Source organism: Oryzias latipes, chromosome 5, assembly GCF_002234675.1.
Source record: "Oryzias latipes chromosome 5, ASM223467v1".
Taxonomy (NCBI): Eukaryota; Metazoa; Chordata; class Actinopteri; order Beloniformes; family Adrianichthyidae; genus Oryzias; species Oryzias latipes.
In genome coordinates, this window is record NC_019863.2 from 10715976 (window position 1) to 10743926 (window position 27951).

Sequence of the window (27951 nt, forward strand, 5' to 3'; positions counted from 1 at the left end):
AGTGTTTCAAAAAAATGTAATTTTGCTTCAACCCAACAAACCTCAGTAAAACAGTCTGCAGTGGGACACCTGACCGGTTGGATGACCTGACACTTAACTAATTTCTGCTTCATGCCCCCCCACCCCCCATGCATACATAAGCATAAACTGAAGCAGAGCAGGCTCATCTGATGAGTAATTATGCAGATTGCCAGACCCACAAAAACACTGTAAAATACACTGGAGACCTGAAGTGTTGATGGAAACTCTACTGTGATGGGAAAAACCGAGTGGTCCCGCCATCACCCAAGCTGCGAGGAGATGACAGCGTGTCTGTCGAAGTGAAAAATAGGCAATGGCAAAAGATTTAATTAGACTTTGACAAGATTATTTTGCTGCTTCTGATTTGAGAATTACAGAAAATAATGCATAGTGTTTTTATAAAGTTAATGAGTTGTTTGAATCCCCTCACATTTTTTTTATAAAATCAGCATGAATCAGGACAAGACAGGAAAAAATATAAAACTTTTTAATTAAAAAAATAAATGGAAATACAAGATTTTGGTGACAAATTATGTACAGTTTTATTACAAACACTAAAAAAAACATGCAAAACGTTGCTTTAAAAAAAGTAAATATAAAAAATTGTTTTTGTAGAAAAACAAGAAGAGCATGTGTATTAAAAATGTATGTGAAACAGAGTAAAAATACTTCTTTGGCCATTTTTTTTCTCTTACAGGTGAGGAACTGAGCAAAAACAGGATAGCAGTTAGTGCATTTCCTATGCATATCTTTGCTGACAAGCACACACACACAACCATAATGACCAAAATGTGTCTTTGGCACATTGTATGCATGAATGCTGCAAGCTTAGTCACACCTCATGCACCATCGTCTTATCTCACAGTACCAAGGTTTGGTTGGATTACTCACAGTGTCTGAGTACATCCGAGGCACTTTTCACCTTGACTGCACAGCAGAAGAAGTTTGGAACTGATCTATAGGTCCTTGATGCCACACCTTAACAGACAAATGTGTAGCATTCTTGTAATCCAGACGAGTAAAAACATACACTCTAGCTTATTATGTTATTACAAGAAATTGATGTCACGTTAGCACTTCATGAATTTAGAGCAGCTCCAAGGGGAGTTAAAACCCAGACTTGACTCTAATGTCATATTTTGCCTCACTTACCACCCCACATAGCAATGCAGAAAGGACTGTTCTTGAAACCATGCTTAAAAAATGCCCAGTTGACTGGTTTTTGTTGAAACTATATAAAAAAAAAACCATGTTACACGTGTTCCTCTTTTTGCTGCTTACTAGTGACATTAGACAGATGGCTGACTGATTAAAGCCACTGAGCGTTGTGGTTAACCTGAGGACAAGAGGTGGTTGTACCTTTTGATTTCACAGCATAAATGACAAAAGTTGTGCAGTGACACACACAAACCTATGACACAAGGAAACGGCTGAAAAAGCCTTTTTAACATGTTGTCTTACTCCTAAAACAAGTATCGGACCACAAAACGGATGACTAAACCCACTTTTACGCAGAATAATAAATATTTAAACCGGATATTCGTATGGCTTTATCTGTAAGCTGGTACCAGCACCTTCTGAGTAGCATCATGCGTCTTAAAATCGACAGACTCGAGGGCTGAAGGCTAGAGTGTACTCATTTGTGTGAAAATACAACAGATGTATTGAATTCTATGCATCAAACTTCATCCAAACATGAGTTTTTGTGAATGTTTGACACAAAAAAAACCAACCTTTTTTGCATAAGGAATTGAGATGTTTCACACTAAAATGCTGTGTGTCTGTTGCAGACCCTCAAATTATCTTTACTTTGAAAATATTGAAATGAAAAAAAAAAACATGTAACCGTTATTCATATTGCCAACAATAATGCTTAGCTTGGCTAAGTCTCACTTAAGGCCATGAAGTTGATGGCTGTTTCTGTGTATACCTTTATCTTACGACAATCAGATGGGCTGCTTCATGACTACAAACATATATATAAAAATGTGCATTGTAATGGATTTTTGGAGTCTTCTTACATATGTGTTTGAAGGAGATCTTTCGCGTTTGAGCTCATTTCGTCCATATCTTTATTTTGGTTCTCAGTGCTTTTGTCCCACGTGTCACTTCCTCTCTTATATTCACGATTCCTCACATTCAAATCGTTTTTCTCAATCTGTGCTCCACTCTCTGCTATCAGCGACCGCTGGGTGGGACTACCTCCCAGGTCACTGGCGGCTTCTGACAAGTTCACAAGTGCCTCACTCACTCCGACCTCCTCCTCGTCCTCCTCTTCTTTGAGAGCATCCACAGCGCCATCCAGACTTGAGTCTGAGAGAAAAGAGTGGCCCGTCGGAGTGTCATCCATGGACAGAGAGGTTTCCCGAGCCAGGCCTCCCGCTCCTGGAGTGAGCAGCATCTCCTCCTGATCCTGGTCTAGATCCTGGTCTTTGCTGCAGTAGGCGTAGCGGTGGTTCATATGCTGGGAGTAGGAACCTGAATGAGAGAAGCGCTTGCCACACTTGTCACATTGATAGGGCTTCTCTCCAGAGTGCAGCCGGCTGTGTTCAATCAGATGGTGTTTATGTTTGAAGGCCTTGTGGCAGATCTTGCACTCATGAGGTCGCTTGCCTGTAATGATACATATATGTTTTTATTTTCATAAAAGCAAATTTAAAACTCCTTTTTTTTATAGAAAACACATTTAAATGCTTTAGCTGGAATATCTTGAAAGTGTTTCGCTCAATAAAACCCTTTCAGACAATGTTGTCAATTGCCAAGACTAAAAGCTTTGAGACGGTGAGCCGGTATCAAACGCTCGAGCCCTGCAAGCACAGCAAAGATCACTTACCACTGAGAAACATCTAATATGAAAGTAAAACTGAAAACGTTTTTAGAAAGGAAACTTTTGCTGTTTAGTTTTTAAAGAACAGTCTTGCAAAAAAATGTTCTTCAAATAATAAATGTAAAAAATGTATAAATATATTGTGTATTTTACAAAGGATTTTTTATTATTGTTCAGCAACCTTTTATGACACTGAAATTTAATAAAATAAAACAAAAACAAAAAAACCTTTATAACATCTGCCTCAGAGGGCCGAGGTCAAATGTTGAGCAGCTCTTCTTTCATTTAGAAACAGGTATTTATTTGTCTGTCAGGCGTTAAAGCCCCGCTCTGATCATATTTTGATCTATTGCAAATGCGTTCCCAGTGGTCTTTTAATCCTGATTCAATTTAGCCCAAATAAAAAACCTGTACTGTTTTCTTGGCCATAGTTTCTGCAGAGCGGCAGTAGTTCATCAGAAATTCTCCTCTGGGTTGTTGGCTGTCGGCACAGAGTAACCCCATCCCATCCCTGTTCCCACCTTTTAGCAGAAATATTATTTAAAGCTTAATTTTTTTACATATGTCCTCCATCATCAGAAAAATGCCACAATAACACGTTAAAAATACAATTATCATACTTTACAAATTTTAGTCTTCTTTACAAATTTCTTACTGTTTTAACTAAGGTTTGACTTGATGGATACAAAACTGTAGGTTCTTTTTTTTTCAACCTCTCTTTTTCTGGCATATTCTGTTACATGACCCAGTTTTAGTAAGATTCAGATAATGGCCTAACATTTACCTCACAATACTCCAGAATACAAAGGAGTTCACGGTGAATCCAATGACTGTAAGATGAAAGGGTTTCATGACTACAAAAAAAGCCCAAATTGTTACTCCTCCTCCGCCGTGCTAACAGTAGCAGAAAGAGGGTTTGGTTTTTTCTCAAACTTGGAGATGGTTAAAAAGAAAAAGGAAAAGCAATTCAAGTTGGGTTTTATCCATTTAGAAGGTTTGGTTCTGTAAGATTCTTCCTATTTATGAACCTTGCCTGACTTTTTTTTTCAAGACAGGAGAAACTCCTAATGCATATCCTGTTCTGATTTAAACATAACAACCTGTGAAACCTGTGTAGTCTGAGATGTAGCTATTAATTATTTTTTTTTGTTGTCCATCTGAATTTTGCAGAGATCCAAATCGAGAGGACATTGTGACACAGAAAGTCCTGCTAGCATATTTTTCTAATATAAAAATGTAACCATGGTTATGCGCTCCCCCCTTCAGAAAAAAGTGGAAAAGATAAAAGAGGGAGTGCTAACATCTGCAAATGACTTACAAATGGCGGACGTTAAAAAAAAGAAACGGCGCCTATCACATTTGTGGGCGCAAACTGCATGAGTCACTAACCTGTGTGCTCGTATTTGTGTCGGAGCAGAGAGCTGCTCTTCTGGAAGGTTTTATCACAGATGTCACAAGCATACAGTCCTTCATCTGTTTTCTTTAGCCTCTTCCTTCCTGGCCCTCCTTCTCCTTCCAACCCGTCATCGATTAAAGAGAGATAATCCAAATCACCACGATTCAATGTTTCACTCTGCAAGGGAAGCAAAACAAACAATCTATATTTGTCTATACGTTAGGAGTAACCTCTGTAGCATTTGCAGTGCACTGTATTAACAAGAAACCAACCATTAGCCCCTGTCCTTCCTGGAGGATCTTCTTCCATGCTGCCTCTGCATCCACTTTTAACATGTAAGCTAAAGGAGATTGAAATCCAGTACAGTTAGCTGTTTGGCTAAATGGAGATGCTCCATCGTGCACTGACAGTCCAACACCAGGTTGACTAAACATTGGAAATCCATTGTATAAAGAGCCTGGAAAAGCAGGAGCCCCACTAAAGACTGAGCCCTGACCTAAGGTCAGATGTGAAACTGAGCCCAACCTGCCAAACCTTTCTCCTCTGACTGACACACCATTCAGGGTTTTGTTGCTCCACCTTTTCTCAGACAGCCGCTTGGGAAGGGAGAGGTCGAGCGGTTCATTCTGTGCTGACCAGGAACTGACAAAGTCTTTTTGGGGCGGTGAGATTTGAGGTGGACAGCTGGTGAGATCCAGGCAGGCAGGAGAGCTCAATCCTGACGGAACTCTTCTTCTGCTTCGAGGTGACGCTTCCTCCGGAGAACGGTGCATAAGCCGTCTTGGGCTTCCCCTTTCTTGACTGGACCAGTACATATGTGAGGACAGGGGATTGCTGCTTGGTGCAGATGCAACCAAAAGCTGTTGTGGTACAGAGTGCCAGCTGGGCTTTTCTATAGGGGATTTTTTCCCACTAAATCCATTGAGAACTTCACTCGGTTTGTTTTTCTCAGGCTGGAAAGAAGATCTGGGGAAGAACATTGGTGGCGACGACTGATCTTTCCTTTGAAAGCCATCAGACACTTCAACTGCTTCCCTGTTGTTCTTACAGAGGTAGCGCTCATGCTGCAGAAGTACAGCCATGTTGGGAAAAAGCTGCAGGCACCAGCGACATATCACCCCAAACAAACTGGTCTCCCCGTCACTAGATCTCACTGCTTCTTTACTTCTCTCTGGTGAAACCTTTTTCTCATGCCCTCCCCCATTGTAAACCCCATTCCTGTCCTCTACTTTTTCTTTATCCATGTCCTTATCTGTGTCTCTGTGAAGCACCCCCTGCAGCATCTGCTCAAATCTGGTCCCGGAGTGGAAAAAAGGCAGCAGAGTATTCCCTTTAAGAAAACTGGCTCTCGGGGGAAGCTCTGGCGAAGGACTCCATGACCTGGACATGCTTGAGGTGCTGATGAGGCTTGTGGTGTTTGGTTTGAGGTCCTGCAGTAACATCTGCTGAGGATCTGTGGTCGCTTGACCCATGGCTCTCGTGCTTTCCTGGTTTTGTGAAGCCAGCACTGAGTCGTCACTGGATTTTCCAGCAGAGGGAGATGTTGAATGGGAATGGGGGTAGGAATTTTGGCTATGTCCGTTGAGCAATCCGCTGGCATTTAACCCAACATGCCCTCCACCACTAAGGCACTTCTTGCTGCTCAAATGGGAGCTGTAGGAGCCCGAATGGGAGAAACGTTTCTTGCAGTTGGAACACTGGTATGGTTTTTCCCCTAAAAGAAGAAGAAAACAGCAAAGGGATGGGTGTGATTGCACCATTATCTCCACCAGTGATGAGTTGCATTAACTTCCTTCACCACATCAATCTGGATAAAATTTCATACTGCTGAATCCTCACATGAAGCATACAATGAAAACAATAGCAGAGTGATAGAATGATGTAATTTAGTCTCACCACTATGGATTCTGAGATGTTCTTTGAGGTGGTGTTTGTATTTAAAAGCTTTTCCACACTGTAAACATTTGAACTTCCTGTTGTCCATTCCTTGATCGAAAGTGATGCTAGCCTGGGTTGATCAGACATTATCACCATCAGAGTGCATAAAACACACATTTTTCAATAAATGACAACAAGGAGCACTAAATTAAAGATTTAGTTTGAGTCATTTATGATTTGTTTCCTCACTTTGTGTCTCACCTTGTCCTGTAGTTGGTTGTGGAGCAATAGGTGGCGTTCCATGTGGGAACTGAAGGTGGATGTGTACCCACAGAGCGGGCAGACCATGGGACCCCCGTCTCGATCCTGGCAGAATTTGACATGGTCCCTCAGAGAAGCTCCTCGCAGGAACATTCTGTGACAGAACGGACAGCGCTGCTGCACTTGGCCCGAATCTGGAGGCCAAGCAGAGAGACAGGTGGGATTTAACACACGAAGATCCTTCTGCATTTGCTATTATTTATGGTCTTTCTTAGAGCTTTTGAAACCTGCATAAGCAAATTCTGCAGATGAAGTTATTGTGTCCTTTGAAGCAGAAGAAAGCCATAGTAAATAAATTAGTTTTCCTCGGACTGATGGAATGTTGCCTATGAGGTGCTTTACTTTTATTCTTCTGCAAAAAAGCTGCTTTTTAAAAAAATCTTTTTATCATTTAAATCATTCACAGATTCTGTCATAAATATTATCAGTATCTAGCTACAGAGTTAAAAGAATGTGAAGATTTATTAAAAAAAACACACAGACAGTCTTGCCTCATGGAGACCATTGTTGCAGAAGGAATCTCTTTAAAGTTTGGCAGAAATGCGATTAGAAATTAACAAAGAGCCATGAGAGAAAGAAAAGCAAACAAATGTAATAACAAAATAAAATCCCTTCATGTGAAAACATGCAGTCATTGCAGGATCTTCTCTTTAACAAGCCGCTGTTTCAAAAATGTAATTTTCTGCAAAATTTAAAAGCTTTTTAATTGAAAATATATTAATATAACATTTTAAATGGTTAAAGTGTAGAATCAATCTTAAAAAGTGGGTCTTTGTCAATAAATGTAATTAGTTATTGAGAGTATACCCAGGCTTGTTCGTTTTTTTATGTTGGTTAGTTAGCTGAGATATATTTAGATATTATTGTGTTCTTGAAGAAGAGCGAAAGAAAAAGTGCAAAAGTTTGAAGCTACTCTGCAACATCTGCTTGACTTCGTATAATGCCTTTGCGATATGGCGCCCAGAAAAACAAAGTTACCCAAAATTCTTTGCAGAGTGTAATTGTCTTTTTTTCTAATAATCCACTTCTGAAAGATAATAATCCTTCTGAAACCAGGAAGGAAATCAAATGTCACCTAAAAGCTTTCAAACAACACAAATTAGAATGTTTAATAAATTAGTGATGTTTTTTCTCGTCACACCTTCATTTTTCCATTATGTGCATCTAAAATAATGTTCCCTCATTTTTAAAAACATGGAAAAGAAACTTTCATTCTCTGTCCTTTTCAAATATTAATTTAATAAAAACGTTTTAGATATTATGCGATAGACAAACTTCAGAATGTGAGCTATGATTACACCTAACAGTTTAGTAAATCTGCACAATTACTTTACAAAAATAATAATAATAAAGTATACATAATCATATAAAGCAGAATTTTAGATTTAGAATTTAATATTCTTTCTACTTTCTTTTTATTTAATTCTTTTAAGTTCTTTTTTTTTCACAATTTACTATCTACCAAATCTCCCATATCAGCATTTTAGCTGTCGGTTTTCAAATATTAAAACTTCTTGAAATACGACACTTTGAAGCTTTGCAACATAAAAAGCATAAAAAGAAAGGTTAGTACGTCATAGCCTATCAACCCTCAAAGATAATTTAAAAAAAAAGTATTTAAACAGTTGTGTCAAGTATTATTTAGGATATTTTTAAATGAAAATATTTTGAATCTGTCTTTATGTTACTGATGTGCATCTAGTTTGCACTTTAGTTAATTTTTTTTTTTTTAAGATCTACGTGTGAAAGTTAACTGGTCACATTTGTGTGGTGAGTGTTTTGCACCCTTTCATATCATAACCATAATCTGTTTTTAAGGTGGAACTCTAGACTGCTTAATCTTAAATCTTCACCAGAAAAAGGATGCTTTCTTTCAGACTACCTATATCATTAACATTAACAGACAAAAAACAGAAGATTGTGGAAGTAACCCTGCACAATGGTAGCTGTAATTCTGTACCTGATGAATCTCCACTTGTGGCTGTATTTTTTTTTTTTGCTCTTAGTTGCAGCTTTTACATGATTGACAGATGTGTGGCGAGGTCTGTGGTCAGGTTATTAGTCTTGCTGTCATCAGCAGAAGTCTCATATCCTCATAGCCCACTCATTCAGATACTTTTCACATGCCAATCTGTAACATTGACCCATTATTAATGCCGTTATTATTTCCTATATATGATAAGGTAGCTTAAGTTAAAAAAAAAACTGTATGGTGCAGAAAATGAGAAAAAGGAACAAGTGACTCTAGGGTGACCGACTGAGTAGAAATGTCCGCTGACACGTTCATTATCATGATTGCTGAAGTTTACCTGCTCCTTCAGGTGAGCACTGCTGAGCTCCTGGTGACCAAATGGCAGGTGGGAGATCATCGTGTCTGCTGGAGCGGTAAACATCTGCCTCTCCATTGTGGTTCAGGTGGTCCCAGATACTGGCTGAGGTAGAGGCTTTCCTCAAATGAGCCAAAATTCCAAAGTGAGATAAATCCTCTAAAGAATTCTGTGAGTCTGAACTCTTACCTAAAGAGAAAGATAAATTAGAATAAACTGATAAGCCATGTGAACATTTTAGCTGATAAACACAATGGTAATAAACAACCTTATAAGTTTGTTGGTAAAATTTTGTGAAAGACTTTTCAACATTTAACTTTTTTCTTATTGTTTTACGAAAAGAAAAAAAGCTTGGATGGTTTTCATCATAAAACAAACCCCCAATAAAACCCAAAGTGTATATAGCTGTAATCTATTTTGTTCATTATTTTTCCGCACATTAAAGAAAAAAAGGGACCTTTTGACTATAAATGTATTGCACAAAGCTGTAACAAACTCAGATATTTTCTGTTCTTTTACAATAATCCTTCTAAGGATTTGGGTTTATTTTTGAAATTGCGCTAAAAAGGTTGTTTACTCACAATAAAAGGGCAAAACTACTCAAAGGATTAGACTGAGCTCCTGGATTTTCTGAATTAATTTAAAAGCAGTCTTTGGGAATAAATGACGCGCCTGAACTTTTGCCTGAATTGATTTTTTTTTTAACCAAAAAAAACTTTTGCAGGGGTTGTAATAATCGGAGTAAATGTGACTTCACTTTGTTGTGGGACTTTTATTGTTATTGTTGGTGACAAAATGTATTGCTTTTAAGAAGGCGATGGTGGAACGCTTCACATCTATCAGATCATAAGGATTTGTAGCGTTCTTTCAGCTTTCTCGCAGAGGGCTTCTGCATGAAAAGAAAATGAATTCAGAGTTTCTATCTGTCTTTGGTCAGAGGATCACTGTGCAGAGAAAAAGAAGACATTAATAGGGAAAAAAACTGTTTAAAGTAAACATAAAAAAAAAGTTGGAGTCGTAAGATAGGCAGATATGGATCTAAGTTCTAGTATTTTTCTCATTTGAGAGCAGTGACAAGCGGGCAGAGAGACAAAAGCCACAAAAGTAGTTGATGCAAGAGGTGCCCCCATAACTGCTCAAGCCACTCGGCTCACGGCCGCTTTGAGGACGATTTTTCAAATGTTTGCAGATGTTGGCATATTTTGAGCTGTTTTCATGTGGTGGAGGGAAGAGTCGGTGTGGTGGGGTGCTGTAAAAACTCTGCTTTGCCTTCATCAGGCAAGACCAAATCACATGAGGCGAGGGAGCTAAGTGATTGTTAGTAGGCAAGCCGTGTGAGTCTTTGATCTCTCCTAAATAGAAGAGAAAGCCTCACGTCGCGCAGCGCTGATTTCAGTACCGTAACGTCACCTCTTTGATGCATGGAAATATTGTGACATTGTGTGGGATGAGTTCTTTTGTCATGCTTTCAGAAGGTTGCCTTTTCAAAGAGAACAGTGAAAAAAGGAACAGCTTGTAGGGAAGGTTTGGTTTCAGAAGGAGTTGATGTAAAGGTGTATCTACAGGGCTCCGAAAAGCATCATGTTGCATCAGAAAAAAACAGTACAAACTTGTTTACGTACACACCGCTGTCAACTATTTCATTACTCATACATATTGTCTTTGCCGCTGTCTTAGCCAGGTTTTGATTCTTTGCATGCAGGACGGCTTCCCGGGAAATCTGGAGTATTTCCAAACACAGCAGCACAACTTCAGTTAATGACTTACAGTACATCCTCAGCGATTCCTGGCCTCCGTCAGTGGATATGTAGGCGGTGTCCTCCCTGGCTTTGGCCCCTGACTCCGCCTGGGCACAGCCGTTTCTGCCGCCAGGGCTGAGGCTGTGCGGCTGTGTGGAGAGAGCAGGGCTGCCAGCCTCCTCTGTCCCCTCGCTGGGAGTCAGGCTCGTCTTATCCGGGCCCTCCTGACAGTCCGGTGGCCTCAGGCTCAACAAACCCACCTTATCCTCTTCTTCCGACCCAAGAGAACTCACTTGCTCTGCATCTGCAGCATGACGAAAATTAGAAGGGAGGGTTCAGATGCAAGAGCTGTCTTGAAATGTAGCTACTGAATAATGCAATATTCAAATGATTATGAGGCGTTTTTAACAGATTTTTAGTTCAGCAGGAAAACATGAGATTGGGTCATTAGACTGTTGGAAAAAAACAAGCAGGTATCCATCACTTAATAACACTTTTACTTTCTTTTAATTGGCTCATAGCAAATGGTTTACCTTTTAGATACTTAAAGAAAAAAAACAAAAATTGGAACAAATGTTTGGACTATTGCTAGAAATAAATTATGTTTCTTAAGTGAAATACATAAAAAAAAAAAAAATTGTCACTGATTGATCATTGCTTTTGTTGCATTGATGCATTGTGTGTTTCGTATCACACATTTAAAATAGATAGTCTCTTTATATGCAGTTTAGAATGATATTTTTTGAACAATCCGTATTTTTGTTTTCAGCTTCCAAAAAAAGTATTTTTTTCCAATAACTTAAACCAGAAGATATAATTTTAATAATATTGATCTAACCAAATATGAACTGTTTTAATTGTAGCATTAGGGACAGCAGTTTCCCATTAATCAAAGAAACATCTCTCTTAAAATGTTGAATTGTTTTTTACACTAAAAACTGTTTTAACTTAATTACAATTTGAAGTAAAAAAAATTAAAACTCTTAATTTCTAAAACAATAACAAAAGACAAACAGTGAGAATTTAGAAGATTTAAAAAAAGAGAGAAAAAAATTAAAGAGCATTAAAAAAAAGGCTTGTACCAAAAATGATTACTGACAATCAGAAAAGCATTTCTGTAATTTTAGAGGCTTTTATTTTCAAAGCTCTGCCTGATGACACTCGGCTTTCTGATCACTGTCTGACAAAATGCAATCAGAACAAAGCAACAACTATTTAAGAAACACAAATAATTATTTGGGTTTGAGTCATAAAGAAGAAGTCACTGGTGGTGGGAGAGCAGAGCTCCCTGTCTTGTAATGAGTCAAAGGAACAATGCAATATTGATTGCTAATCTATTTTAACACCTTTATTTTCAAGATGATGCTTCTAAATTGAATTTATTTAATGGGACTTCATCCTATTATTTAAAATACAAATTTAATGGTTTGTTTTCAAAACACCTTACCACTGTAAAGAACTTTTTTTCCTTAACAGAGGATACATTTGATTTTTTTTTACCCCCCGCACCATGACACACTCATGATTCACATTCTTTCATTGACTTTACATCTAGAGGACAGGAACACACACATTCTGAAAGAGCAACAACAGTCCCTGTGCTGAAGAGGGGGCAGTCCGCAAAACATCAACACCTAAAGCCCTGGCAGGTCAGTCGATGCAGTTTTCTTAGCTCAAAATGGAACTCCTACATATGTATTTGTTTATGTCAAGGCCGATGTGAAAGTACACAAAGGCGGAAAGGAGTGACTCTGTGCCACGAGGAGTGTAGGTGATCAAATGTACCTCAGATGCGACAGATTGATCTAAACGACAATGCAATGTAGCAGTAATCACACTGAAAGCCTGAAGGAAATTCCTAGAATAGTGAGAGACACTGCTTGGAAGAAGTAAGAGGAAAATCTGGTAAGGGTTAGCATAAAACGGGCAGCAATTTTCTCTCCCATGACAGTGAGTAAAACAGGATGCTGTCATTTTCTTTTGTCCTGTTTTTTCTTTTCTTTTCGTGCAGGTAACAATCCTTTAGACCCACAGACATTTTAAGTTGGTTTTTTTACTTATATTTTATTCAAACTTTTTGCATTGCACACAGTTGCCTCCATGGTTTCCTCAATAATCAACCTGAATACAGTGGGTAAGTTTGGTTTTTTTTAAACAGACTCTAGGAAGTGGAGGCTGCTGGTGAAAGTAAAGAAGGATGTAAGCATAAAACAGTTTAAGGAAAGAGTCTCCTGGTAAAAACACAGCACAGCAGAAAACAGTGAACTCCTGCTGTGCGTGCAGAGATCATGACTCATATCCAGACAGTAATAACTGAAGTGTGCTGCATCATGCTTGACATCGTCAATCTTTTAGTCTACAGATGAAACGCTTTAGCACCGTTTGAATCCATCTGCATCTCTCAGCGACACACAGCAACCAAAACATCCAGCATGTCTGCCTGGAACTTTGTCTCCCTTCTTTTGAGTGTCTATGTCAATCTGCTGTTTTTTTTAAGTAAATAAAAAAAAAACATGAACCACACAAAACCACTCGAAAAGCTTCAATATTTTGCGTTACGCCCCACGGTGACAATCGGCTGTGAGTCTGATCAGAAATTCTGATGACCTAAAGCAATTTTCTTCATAGCTGAGTCAGTTCCGGATACAGACGCTCATTATTATGAGATGACTTATGTGTGCGAGGGAGATGGAAACAGATAGCTAAATATGAATAAAAACAGCCAAAGAAACGATAAGTGAGAAAAAGAGTTAAAAATAAAATACTGTTCAATCATTTTATATTTAGCAGGGCAGATTTAGTGCCGGTCTTATCCTGCACTATTTATATGCTACGTGGGGGTATCTACTGAACGGCAACACTCTAAGCTGCACTTTATTTTTACGATGCACACATGTGATCTGGTATCAGCTTTGTAATTATGTGGCTAAAGGGTAAGCTTATGATAATTACTTTGGAATTAACTTGTTTGTTTCTTTTGATTTTAAATGGCAACAAATAAGGCTGTTCACAACCTGATTTAACTATCCCATATGTGCTTATTTTTACAATCACACAGCTCTATTTCAAAGCCAGGAAATGGTCTAACAAAAAAACTCACAAGAATTACATTCCTGCATTCAAACAACTCTATCTTCGAGAGTAAATATCAATTTGGGATTAGGATGTAAGGTAGCTGCGATTGGTTAAAACTACTGCTTTTGAAAGATCTCAAGTAGCATCATTGAGAAGTTCTGCTCATAATTTGATAATTTGATGTTAATTTAATAAAACTTAAAGCACAGATTGCACAAACAACAATTCTTCATTCCTCCACCAAATTCAGGAAAAAACAACACCCAGCTTTGTCATGTTAAAGGAGGTTTCTTTTCATGCGGGCAAAAGCGTGGTGGTCACACACGTGTCAAAGCACGCACAAAGCTGTTTTGGACTCAGCAAATTACCATACAAGGGGTCAAAAACGCCCACCAGCCGACCGATAAAGCAACAGCGGGAAGATGAGAGCTAAGGCACTTTACAGTACCTACGATAGCAGTTCAAAGGCGAGGCAAGTCCATAGTCATCTGTGGAGCCCACTTTGGATCGGGGGAGATCATTTGGCCACCAATGTCTCATGGAAATCAAACGTGTCCGATTAAAACAAATTCTTGCTGTGAAAGTTCTTCTATTCATATCTGCTGTTTGACATTCGGCTAATGAGTCAGAGGAGGACCGCAGCCATGAACAAACACCTCCCACCTGATCTCCTTCCACTGAGCTGCAACTCACTGTCTCTCGGGGTGACGGCTTCTCAGATCTCCGAGCTTTAACCAACACAGGCAGCAAAGCAGCACTTTGATGTCAATGTGCAAGTCATGTTTTATCCACCAGTGGAGTACAAGAAACACACTGTGAGGATTTAGTGGACACAAGAAAAAAAGACAGCTACTTTTAGCATGTCTTCATGTGACATACTAAGATAGAAAACATCAGTTTTCTGCAAAGAGAGGGAACCCTCTCATTGCTTTTATTCCACACATTGTGATCAGAAAATTAATTGATCTAAAACACAGAAAATATGTCTGTTCAAACTTTTGAGGCATTTCTGTTAAACTAATCTGCTTAGGAGGAATTTTCTAAAACAAATTTAAAAAAAAACTACGGCTTCATTACATGAAAATCTGTAACTTCCAACAAATTAGAGCTAAAGTTTTGATTGTTTTGTAAACAGACACACATTTGTGTAAAGTGCATACATTGGCTTTGTCTGCAATCAGTGAGATTGAAAGTGTAACTCTGTCATGGAGACGTGAAACTCACATTATTGTGAAAAACAAAATGCAAAAACTTTGCGTGCATGTTCATTGCCTTGTGATTCTGCAGCGTGTTTGGAATGCAGTGTTGTGGTCTTTGACAGAGAAAGGGGGACAATGCACAAACATCGGTGCAGGAGCAGAGCGACACGCTCAAACTACACCAAAGACACAACAGGCATTGACCGTGGAGTAAGAGGGTGATAGGAGACGGATAGAGGGAGATATTTCAGACAGACAGATGGGCAGTGTGTTCAACTGTCCCTGACACAAATCCTCCAGCTGAGGTCAAACTGTGACGAAACTGGTGCAGAGGGAAATTCCCTCAAAACATACGGTTTACCCATGCACAAACTCTCACTGAGCACGGAGAAATGCAGAAAGAAAGAAAAAAAAAAGATGTCTTGTGGGCAAAATGAGAGGCATGCAGTAACCTTTGCAGTAGAGGTTACTCACCGATCAAACACACAAAAAACAGTAATTGTTCATGCTTGGGACAAAAAATTCAATATATATGGGCTTGATTGGGACACAGCAAAGCTGAAATGATGCCAAAGCATCAAGGTCACAGCTCTATGCCCCCCATTGTGTCTGCATACTGCGCTCGAAACAGCCAGCGGCTTACAGGCATCTGTTTGGTAACCTGAACACTATAAGGATCGCTTTACATTTACGTAGGAAAACAAGGGTAAATGGCATTTGGAGGAGTATTTTTTTAATGTTTAAGTACTGTACCGAAACTATATTGCTTTGATTCAAAGTAGATGTCATAGTTACAGTCTTTGTGACACAAAAGCAGAACATCCTACAGATTGGTTTTACCTTCAAAGCCTTCCAGATTCAAAGTTGATCAGCCACGTCACCTGCGTTCGCTTCATTTACCTTCATGGATGATAGAATTTATAAGATGGCTTGCAAATAAATTGGGTATCCCCCCCCCCAAAAAAAAAACATGCTGAATGGTGTCACTGCTGTGTACAGAGCTGCCTCGTCGACGGGGTGGAGGTATTGGAAAGTTGATTGATATCTGTTCTGCTCATCTGCTGTTCTCAATCTACATGTCACATCTGTGAAGCAGTGAACCACACATGCTAAATCAAAACCTGCGCAGATGCGACCTAACAGACAGATTAAAAGAACAGCAAACAAGCCCAAAAAGGGATACAGTAAAACCACCACACCAGCTAAGCGTTACTTACAGTACGGTCTGCATGCAGTGTGGTCAAACCAGTCTGCCTGGAGGTATTTGTATTTATTTTTACCTTCACCCTTAATCTTGTTTTATTCTTTGCGACGATGATTCTGATCTCGTTTTACACACTTCAGTCATGCAAACAGCTCACTTCTGCTACAAATGTTCTACATTACTGCTATCATGATTAGGGCACTTTTTCTATCGACCACCAGTGACACATTGAGCTCTTCCGAGAGAATCTATTAAACATAGATTCAAACCTTTGAACAATAAGGCACAAAGAGTCGATATTAGAGCATTAAAAGCATAAACACTTAGTCTTTTAGAGCTTGTTATGCCACATGTAGGTGAGACAACATAAAAGATCCTGAAAAAGTCAAATTTTTGCCTGTTCCTACTGATTTTGATTCAACAAATCCATTCTTAAATCTATGATTAACTTTGCAGCCTTAAAAATCTTCTCTTTTAGAGGATTTCTGCATTTCTGTGTATCATTCAATTGCCTTATCGACCGTAATCAACCATGTACTATCTTGAAGCTTCTGAGCTGCAGATTACAAACAGAAAACCCCCAAATTTCAACAAGTTTTACCCAAACAGACAAGCGACTATAACCTTTTTGTGGCTTCAGGGTCTGACATAAGAGTTTAACAGCATCCGTATTCTAGCATGTGTGACAGTTAGCTCTGTCTGAGTCTCGAATTCTAAATTGCAGCAATCAGTTTTCTCTTTGCAAAAATGAGGCAAGGTGTGAGAGAGCCTTTGTGGTCGTGTGTCTCCTTCCTCTAGAGGTTTCCTGTATGCTGCCGCTTCACTTGCTTGCCAAAATGTTTACCTGTCCCATCGACCACCACAATAACAGTGAAAAAAAAGTTTCCTCAACTTTCCGTCGTTTTTTACCTTCAAAGCAAATCTATGTGGCTATAACTGTTCTGCAGTAAATGAGAAAAAGTGGCACTAAGCTCTGTTGAGGCTCATAAACATGTATGTACCTCAACATGTGTGAAATCCACTCCCCCTCTATTCTTTACATGTGGTTTATTTTAACTTTTTATAATATTATTATAGAAATACTTAAAGTCCAACTCCGATCATCTTTTCATCTAATGTAAAAGTGTTTCCAGTGGTCTTTTAATTATGATTATGTTGTTTTTAGCCAAAATCAAAAAAACCTGTGTCGTTTTCTAGGACGTCGTTTCTGCAGAGCAGCAGGAGTTCATTAGAAAATTCGTCTCTTAGTTGTGCGCAGGACTGTTGACGTGGAGTACCGGTAAGCCCGCCCCCCTTCTCATCATTCATCTGTTTACACTCTCTCCCGCTAGCTTGCAGCCCACTACAACCACAACCTAATATTACTGGTGCAACATAAATGGGGAGCAATATCGGAGCTACACAGACACACAGTTTTGTACATGGATCTATTTGTCTGGATGAATCAGAATGGATCGGATGGATCTTGTGGCATGCCGTGGTAGGTTCTACGTCACACCCGCAAGAATTTCCATTTTTGTGTCCTTAATTCACAAGAATTTGAATTAAGAAATACTCAAAAAAAACTGATTCAATCTTAATTTTCTTTTTATAGGTCCACCATCATCAGAAAAATGCCAAAAGAACACGTTAGAAACACACAAAAAAATTCAGTTGGAGCTTCAGGAGAAATCTTGAACAACAAAATAACTTTCTGTAATGAGAGCAATTAAAAAATAACCTCATGAATATATATTTTATGTGTTTAGATTTTCCAAGCAAGTCTTTTAAGAAATATAACTGCTAACAAATAAAGGTTTTTTTTTTTTAATGAAGCTTTTAAAATAACTTACAGCCTCTGGTTGAATGAACTGTCTCTGTCTTCAATCCACACCTATGTTCACATCTGATTCACTGTTACCCACAAAAGGATCTAAAAGAAGAGGACGACAACATCATTTTGGACTTCCCTACTCTGTCACGGTGAATTGTTAAGTGTGAGTCACTAACCATGTCAGTGACTCACTGACCTGCCTGACTGAACTGCTCCACTCCTATGTAGAAAGTTCTGGTGTTAGCGCAGTGTCAGTGCCATCACGCCGCCTGCTCCTCCGCTGAAGCGAGGCTTCATTGTTTGTGAGAAGGTTAGCTTGGAGTTGGCCCTCCACCTCCCCCTGGTTTCCGTGTACCAAGGGACCGGTGCAGGAATGCAGGATGACGGTCACAGAGGGACACGCGCTCTCGCCACATTGTGAATCAAAACCTAAACTCTACTTCATTAGACTCCTGTCATTACAGAGACTCTCACACCACTCTATAAATACTCCCTGTCTTCCCCCCTCCAAATTTGTTTTCCCTCCTTTTCCTTGCATATGAAAATGCTCAAGGACTGTTCCAGCCCTCTGATGTGGCTTTTTATTTTTTACACTGGTGCAACAAACCACACAATAGTGGCTGCTTTTGAATATTAAAACATTCTCTGCCGGTATACAAAGGTTCTGAAGTTTTTTTTTTTTTTTTTAATAGGGTAACGTGCAAAATAAAACTTTTCTTTAAGCTTTACGGTTAAGCGGTGTGGGATTTGGCTGCATCAGTTGGAGCTGTGACTTTACATCAGTCTCCACAGATGTGTTTTGAGGGTGAAACAAATATGTTTGCTATCCCACTGGGTTTCTTCATGTCCAATTTTTAAGATGTTTTGACAGATCCCCTAAAACAAAACCAAAAAAAATACAAAAGAGAAAAAGTTATCTAAAACATCGGCACAATGTTTTACATGCAAACTTGTTTGAAATGCATTTTATGACCACATTTTATTTCCTAGTAGAGATTCACACAGGACGCTCTGGTTTTCTAGCTTGGTTAAAATACAGATGTGGCGCCATCCTCTGGCCCATATCAACATTACATTTCCCAGCGGAAATACAGCGAAACATTTTAAGAGACCACATGTGACCTACAAGGCTTTTCAGAGATAAAAGCAATGTGTCACTGGGCTTTTATTTCCTTTGTGCTTCTCTCAAAACGTTCCTCACATGCCATCACATCCTCGTCGCTCTCGCTTTGGCCTCCCTATTTTGTCCTGTCACTTTTTTCTTTTGAGAGGAACGTGTACATGAAAATGGAAACACAAAAAGTCCAGGTTATCAAACTGGTTGTTTCGTGGTTATACAGTTCCCACACGGGGAATGAGTGTTTTAAATACACATCGGTGTGTTTGCATTGAGTATACATGTGTGCACGTGTGCTTGAGTGCATGTGAGCCCCAAACCAACATCTTGGAAAAGCAACTAATTAAAGTCATGGTGAGAAATGCAAAGACAGGAGAGCTGCACAAGTGAGTGTGCACATGTCATTACAGACTGAGCCAATGCAAAAGAAAAAGAGATATTTTAGGAAGCAGAGGGAGAAAAAGAAAGAAGGAGTGTAAAACTTTAACCGGTGAAATGATGTGCACAAATAAGATCCAACAAGAAAACACTTAAAAGGCAAACTTTGGGAGTTTAAGAGGATCTTTGATGTGTATCAGAGGAAGAAAGCAGCCTTGCGACTGGGACGACAGTAATTTTAAGTCAAAGCAGAAGGCTGGCTGACTGGCTGCCTTACTGGCTGACTGCCTGGCTGACTGACTGTGGTCTTTGATGGCGCTGACTGTTTGAAGTGGTTTTCGGGGGATGGGAGCAGCGTGTGGTGTCAGTGAGGGACAGGGGAGGCGCTGAAGGAGTCGGGGAGAACGCACGGTTCCGAGCGTAGAGGGAGTCCAGGCTGCGAGGAGAGGAGGATGGATGGATGAAACCAGGAGAAAGCGGAGCGATAAATATAAATGGAAAAATCAATGAATGAGTAAAAACGATGGAACATTTGAATCATGCAGAAGCGGCGTTGAAGGAAGATCAGATGGAAATTAGGCGAGAATGAAGAGGAGTGACAAGTGAAAGCCAGAAAAAGTGTAAAATCTGTGGAAGGGAGCAAAAAACGGAAGTGTCAACAATGAAAGTCGAGGATGTAAACCTTCCAGATCTGTCTTTAGGAGCCATGTATCATTATAAGGCCTGGACACATTCACACCTAACTCATACCTCTATCAATTCAATGACGTTACGTCCCTGTGATATGCTGCCAGGCTGTCTTTCCCCTCCGTTTCTTACTGCAAGCCTGGATATGTGTGCTTAAAGACCCACTCCAATAAAAATGGTGTTTTAAAGATGTCTTTGTGGCATTTCTCTCATGATGGAAGATTTAAAAGAAAACTGCACTTCTGAGTATTACTTTATTCAAATCATAGTGAATCAGGAGCAAATAAAAAAGTGTTGTTTGAATAAGCTTTCTTTTGTGACGCAGCAACTGATATAGGCGGGCCAAAGTCTCTCTGCTCTGGTCCATTCTGATGCATCCACTTGTAGACAAATAGATTCTTTGTTTTTTATCGCCTGAGCTGGCATCTAGCTCTAAACTGTACGGCTGGATAGCTCCAATATTGGTCACCATTTTTGTGGCACCACTAATGTGAGGTTGGGGTTGTGAGGGACTGTAAGATAGCAGTAAAATTGTTTAAAAAAAAGAAAAGGGATGATGAGATATCAGCAAAGGCTTACTTCCACGCCAACAGTCTCGCCTACAGCTCAAATAATAAAAAAATGCTTCTTTCAAAACTGAAAGACCTCATTCATCGACATTTGTGATTTAGTAAAACTTACAGGTTCCAATGATGAACTCTTTAGGGTATATAAAACTGTGTGCACTTTTATATTTTGATGGATGGGATCTGATGTTCATTTATGATTTATTATGAGATGAATACTAAATTTAACGACCTCAAAATGCTTCACCAGTCAGAGAAAAACTTTATTTAAATTAGAAAAAAAAGCATTTAGAAATAAGAATTTTTTTTATTAATTACAAATGTTTTTGTGCTGATGTTATCATCTGACACATTTCTTTACCGGCACACACTCATAACTTTTGCCTGACTCAAACAAGTGACTGGAAACAGTGAAAAGAAGCGACATAGTGTTTACTAGCTTTAGAATCCAACAGAAAATGGAAAAATAAAGGTTGGAAAAACTTTTAAACATGTTTGAAGAAGCTGAAGCTTCAATGGTGGCAGGTAGAAAAGCGCTGAAACATGCTCTCTCCAATGGAATGTGTTTACTCCCTTTGAGTGTGTACGCTATGTATATTATCTTAGTGTGTGTGTGTGTGTGTGTGTGTGTGTATGCGTGTGTGCAGGTCAGATAAAGGTGGTACCAGGTGATCACAGGTACAAGGAGAGACAGATGAAAAGAGGAGGAGAACACTTACTATCCTCTCTAGATCACACTTGTCAATTTGACTTTTTTTTAAAACTTTTTTTCTTGCGTGCAAAAAGTTTTTGATTGTCAAAATATATATAATTAGCTGCAAAGAATGACTTTCAGTAAACACTTGTCTTTAGTTGTGTTAGAAATGCTGCACAGGTGTCTGATTCGCTTTGTCTTTAGCAGCTCTGAGCCTAACAAGCTCTGTTAAACAAAGTATAAAAAAGAATACCGTCTGACTAAAACTGAGTTTGCATATAAAGTTTTTTTTAAACTGAAGTAGACTAGGAAATGGCCTTACTATCCTGAATAAGATAAATGTGTGGGAAACTGTCTAGGATGTTTTCTGCATTTGTCCAAAAACAGCTTTGAAAGGCAAGCAACACTAGCAAGAAAAAGGATGGATGCATGGATGGATGGTTTGATGGATGGAAGCAAATTGAGTTGTTTCAACAAAAAATAAAAAACAAAAGTCAAATTTAGACAACATGTAGAGCGCTCCAAAGTTGACCTACTTCCTGTTACCATGGTACCCATGTATTGATGTGTGAAGTGCTGGAAAAAGTTCAACACTGACGACCTGGAAAGGCGCGAACCCTCTAACCCCCTCAGACATAATTTAGTCAATGTATTGATTTACGTCCTGTCCTGATCTGGGACAGGAACAGTAGTCTAATCAAACTCCACAACTGAGCCAGAATCATTGTTTGACCAAACTGTACATAGAGAAATAAAATGAATCTGGTCTGTAAATGCCTTACTGAGCAGCATAGCAAAACAGACACACTTCCTGGAATGAGCATCTGTGTTTTACCTGTGAGAGCAGAATGAGAGAAATTACAGATTTCCAACTTTAAAAAAAAAACTAGAAATATCTCAAAAATATATATTTGGACAACAAACTTGGTGCAGCTCCATAAAATATCATCAAAGCCTGCAGAACATGAAATGTGCTGTATTTCAATAGTTTCTTCCATGGAAAAAGGACAACTTTCAAAAGGGAAATCTTTGTGTCTAAGAGAAACTTGCAGTTATCTGATATTTCACCTGAGTCAAAAGTCTACAATATCACAGAAAATCTGCTACCAATGCTGTGCCAGAAATTGAAATTATGCTCCATGCGACGCGCAATCTTCTTCGAGCCATTTCCAACTGAAGCCAAGTTTGTATCTTGAGTCCGAGCTGAGTATTAAATTTCCACTGCGACTTTTATCTTTTACAAAACTACCTAAATGAGGAAACTTTTCAGGAACCACAATGCAAACAGTATATAAAATAAATAAAATATGGGGAACTCAGAGACAGCTTGAAATCAGAGAAAGACATAAACCTTGAAAAATAAATGTCTACTGAACTGATGAATGCTCAAAACACTTTTTCCAGGCATGTGTGATGTTCTGTCTCTGAGGTGATCACAGCTGGAAAAAAAGCCCCTCAGTAAACTTTTTCTCCTGCTACCACATGAGAAACAGTTCATGGTTACACTAGCTGCTAAATCTAGTCTCTTTATTGGCAAGAGCTGGCACACACTGAGTGCGTCCCTCTGCTGTGTCTTTTTTCAGCTCTCCTTTTTCTTTCTGCCACCCATCTGGGCCTTGTAATACATGACAGCTGAAGCTGGGTTTCCAAATTTAATTTGAGGTGTGATAAAATGGCACATATCTATAAATTTCGTGCACTGAGCCTGCCTCTCTGAACTGTTTTAATCTTTTTCTTCTGTCAGCCATGTGTAGCATATCAAACACGCAACTTTGCTCTGTCTGCAACAAAGGAAGATCCGCAAATAGACTTGATGCCGAGCAGCGCTGCCATGGCAGTGCAAAGAGCACTGCCAGTGGATATGGAAATGTCAGGGGTTGAAAAGGATGCATGTGCACCCGGCTGTTAGCTAAACCAACATTCTTAAAAAGTGTCTACTTTGAGATATAACTTATCTGCTTTTGTATCCTAGTTAGTTATGGTTTAATTGAGTTATCCCAACAGCCCCCAGTGATTTCAAAGGTCTGTGCCTCAGTAGATGCTTTTATGCAGCTTTTTCCCCAACCTTTCCCCTTTGGAGAGAATTAGCTGTGTGGCAGCCACACACAGAAACACATGGTTAGGGATGGAACTGCTTTGTCAAACATCAGAACGAGATGTGCTGAAATAAATAATTACTTCAAAACAAAACAAAAAAAGGGTGACTCAGTCAAGGGACTCTCCGCTCTTGCAAGAGATATGGCTTTAAACTCAGAGGACAAGTCTGTGATGAGTGGGGAAGCATGAATGATCCCACATTCTGTCACCCATCCTGCATCCCCTCACTGCCCTCACATGGCCTTTAGTCCCTGCTGCCGTCTCATGCTGCATTACTGTTGTTTCTGTCTTCAGCTCAGTCGACCCCATCACTTCTGTGTCGGTTCTACTGCACCTCCCACCCACTAGTTCTGACGCCTGAGCCGAGTCCCATGAAGAGTCCTGGTAATAAACAGTGGTGCCGGAGCTCTTCAGTGCTGTCTCAGCCTCCACACCCCTCATCCCCAAGCGCTGTTTCATCTGCCGTTTCAGCAGGATCCAATCACGCCGTACAACTCGCACGTCAGTCCTCTACTTCCAAAGCTTCTACCCAATTCTCTCTTGTTCCCTTTTCCCTCTGTTTTCGTTGCTCTGAGTCCTTCGCGTACAATGTGGTATGCTCTCTGCTGCAACACTGTGCCAGAAAAACCCACACAGGCACACACACACATGCCAATGCGTGCACATGCACAGTCACAGACACACAGCTGGGCCCCAGCTGCATACAAAGACTGGGGTTTGGAAATCAATGAAGGAGAAAGAAGAAAAAGGGGAAAGGAGTTTAAATAAATTGGCTCTCGAAAAGAGAAGAAAATGAGAAAAGGAGCGAGAGAAACAAAGGGAGCGCTCCCTCTTAAAAAAGTCACATCCACTCAACAACCGAGCGAGACTTTTTAATGAATTATTGAAACACAAAGTGTGGAAAACAGGAACAGATACGCTTGTGGGGCGACACATTCCTGCATCAGATGCAGAGAGTTTGATGGGTCAGATCAGCACTGATGCTGCTGTGATAATGCTGTCGCTAACTGTGAGACAGAAAGGGAGGGCCCTTACACCAACAGTCAGAAAAACCTCAAATTGAAACAGTTTTTGATCCTAAAGAACAATTACAATGCGGAACCCCTAATTTATAAGTCTCTTATGATTTTACATCTCAAAAAGTATTGTAATTTATTACAAAGGAAGAGTTTTTATTTTTTCAAAAACTGTAATTTTGAGAGAAATCCTGAAGAGAAAGGACTTTTTCTTTCAAATGACACTATGATGTTCTTTCATATACTCCCTCTTTAATAACTTTTATAAAGCAACTTATCACTTCAATCTACATGTTTCCCTTTTGATCCAGGCACTGTTTCCAATCTGTGGGGAATGAAGAGCTGTAATTTTTTCACATTGCTTTATATTGCTTAACATTGACGGTTTTATTAGGGGAGACGGAGACATAATCAATAGGCGCCTTGGAGTGAGAAGAAAAGCCCAACCCCCCCTCTTCTTCTGGTTTGGAAAAGAACCCAAATCTCTGTCTCATAAGCCGGACCTGCCAAATTGATCCAAATCAAGTTCTCGCACACAAATTTAAGATGCTTATTATTATTGCATGGATTTTGAGATTTAATTGGGAGATTTGATTTGTCGTTACAAAAATTAGGCACGTATGAAAGACAAGATTCAAGCTTGACTTTTTCCGCATCTCAGTTTCTTTGCTTCATATCAGCTAGAAATCAATTTCCTTTTTCCTGCAATCACTTTTTGAATGTTCGGTTTGTCAAATCCCGCTACAGCATCAAATTTACCAGAAACCATCAGTAGGTGATGCTTATCACTCCTGTGAAGTATTAAAGGAACTGGACTCCTGTCAGGGGCCTCCTGATAAGTGACAGGGCCTCGTCAGCTCTTGACAGTAGTGTGATACTGTTGAGTCGCAAAACAGAGTGCAGTTGATCGACAACCTGCCATGTGACAGGCGAGGATGAGAGCGTGCATGTGTGCACATCAGCAGCCGCAGTGTCCACTCCCCATGGTGAAACTTCAACTTCACACCTTTCTTAATAAAATGAGGAAATACATTCAGTTAACTTAAATGAAAAAGCAGTTAACGGACTCTTGACAGCACACAGTTGCCTGTCATGGTTTGTGGTAAATTTTGTGAAACACTAAAAGAAAAAAAATCTATCATGCAAAGTGTTTGCATGTACTTTTGCCAAAAAAAAATCTATATCTGTCTCTATAAAAGAAAAACATTTTGTTTAAATTAAAGAATCTAATGTAACACTCAAGATATTTAAAGAGATTGAGAGTTAAATTTAGGGTTCGAGAAACATTCACCGTTCAAGGATGTGGATAATTTTAGAGTTGGGTTAGGAGAGTTAAGCTCAGTTCTAACATATATTTTCAGCTTCATGAAAAGGCAAGAAAAAGCAAATATTATGATGAAGTGGCATCAGTCTGCAGGTGTGTGTGTCCATCTGTTTGTGAGTACAGAAGCCCACACTGAAAAGGCAGTGTGAGCTGCAGGCATAACAAAGTTACAACAAAGTATCTAAATTCAGCACGCTGCCTAGAAGTTCCTCTAAGAAGCAAAGTAGGAAGTGCAACTCACAAACTGATAACTGACATCTAAAACCTGAAGGTGGACTCCAGATACTTTCTTGATGAGGTTATTGTCAGTCAAGGGAGAGAAAAAAGGGAAAATTTAAGATTTTAAATTTGCTGTAGACATTGATTTGCAAATAATGCATATCTGAATTCAGTAGAGAAACTAAAAATTCAGGGAAAACGAAGCCTATTTTATGATTTTAAGTTCATTTCTAATTTTTTTTTTTTACTTTCTAACTTATATAGAAAATTAGAATGCTTTACATAAATAGCCTTACATTATTCAGAAATGTGCTCAAATTCCTTATTTTTGCGTTGCAAACATTTGAAGGAAAATACTCGAAAACAACACAAGAGTTTTTATTTTAGGATGTAAGCAGTAACACACTTTGGCAATTTGTTGCTGACATTCTTGCGACCAGACAGTTTAAGTTTGCAACTAATGATGAGCTTTTTGGTTTGTTTTTTTTTACAATAGGAGAGAAGAATCACAGATTTTATGGAATTGCGTCCTGGATTTATTACGCACAGCTATTAATCCGGATGTAATAATCCCAAACTACGCAAATCCGACTTCATGTAACTCTCACTTTTGCTCCGAAGAGTTTTATTTAGAAGGGTAAAAAATAATAAGACGTTCCGCAGCAGGCGGATAAGTTTGCCTGAATTCAGGCGTGTGCGTAAAATACCAAAAACGCAACCAGCGCGGTTCGCAGGAAAGGCTGCTGCAACATCTTCCACCCGCATCAACTTTTTCAAACTTTCTAGCCCTTCACGTGTCTTACCTCGATTCCTCCTTGGGTTGGCTTGTTTCCTGCGCTTGCCTCGGCTTTCTTCTGTCATCGCCGCGCTTTGGTTCTTCTCGGAAAAAGCGGTAACCCTGGGAGCAGAGCGGGCGTGCGTGCGTCCTGCGCAAGAAGTTCCTGCCTCAGAATGAATGGTGTCGACGCATCGCGTTCGGTCGCTGCGGGAGACTCAGACCTTGATGGGACTCTGGGCCGAGGCGACGAGAGGAGAGGAGAGGAGGTGATGTCAGCAACAGAGGCTGGCCTGAGGTCAGTCCTGGCATTCTGCGCTCACACCTTATATCGAGTGGGCGCGCCAAGCGAAATCACAAAAGAAGTCCACTTTACTTTTGTAATTGTTTTATTTAGTGAAATAGAAAGTTTAAGTTGAGTATTTTAGATACATCTGGTTGAATTTTGAGCATCCTCACCCTGAATCTTCACCTTAACAAGGTGTCAACGCACTCGTTAACTCCAAGAACCGGTTGGTCCAACTGCAAATTAGCAAGAACAGGTATGCCCCCCCAGCCCCTCCGCATTATACAGCTCGACCGTTTTGCATGTCGCACCTGTGCAGAAGAACCCTGGAGTGGACCCCGCCGTGCGCCTCATTCAGCAGAGGATGGCCATAGGAAGCGGTGCATTGACAGACCTTTGTGTTGCAACCTGGGCCATAATCTGTTTTGCAACTGAAAAAAAAAACATCCAAAGGAAAAACCTTAAATGAAGACCCCGCCCCTCCCGCATTGGCTCTTTGGAGGCCCCCTACCATCGAAGAACTGTCCCAAATAAGAGCGACCCATGGCTGCTTCTGGGAGAATCTGGGACACAGATTAAGTTAGTAAATGCAAACCTTACTCCCACCAGATTAATTAATTTTACAGGTATTTTATCTGATTCTGTGAAACAGGTGAAAGTGAACCAAAGCTGTGATGAAAAGAAAAATAATATATTAAAAAATTAGCTGGTACATTATTGTTTTATTACATTGCATTTTTCTAATTTGCATTTTTACAACTCACTGGCAGTCAGCACATGGTGAAAAACACAAGATGTGCCTTTTTCTTCACTCACCCACCAAGACAGTTGGTTAGTCTCCTTAATGGATTCTGGAAGAGAAAGCATCCTGAAGGTGGGGAGGGAGCAGGGGAGCAAATAAAGACAGGGACAGAGGGGTCATTCTGGCCTTTTGTGGTGTGCCAGGCACAGGAGAGGAGGTGCATAAAGCGGGGGCAATAAACTGCCACATG

General features: G+C 39.7%; 1 protein-coding gene across 1 annotated transcript; it reads right to left on the bottom strand.

Moving 5' to 3' along the window:
* Positions 1-491: 491 nt before the first annotated feature.
* Positions 492-27545, bottom strand: LOC101162998 (zinc finger E-box-binding homeobox 2). Its single transcript, XM_004068768.4, has 8 exons — positions 26702-27545; positions 10538-10813; positions 8753-8959; positions 6384-6577; positions 6141-6252; positions 4517-5958; positions 4238-4421; positions 492-2634 (listed from the first exon to the last, which is right to left on the bottom strand). The coding sequence occupies exons 1-8, from the start codon at positions 26757-26759 to the stop codon at positions 2039-2041; spliced, it is 3069 nt and encodes a 1022-aa protein (XP_004068816.1). The 5' UTR covers positions 26760-27545; the 3' UTR covers positions 492-2038.
* Between the last annotated feature and the right edge of the window lie 406 nt (positions 27546-27951).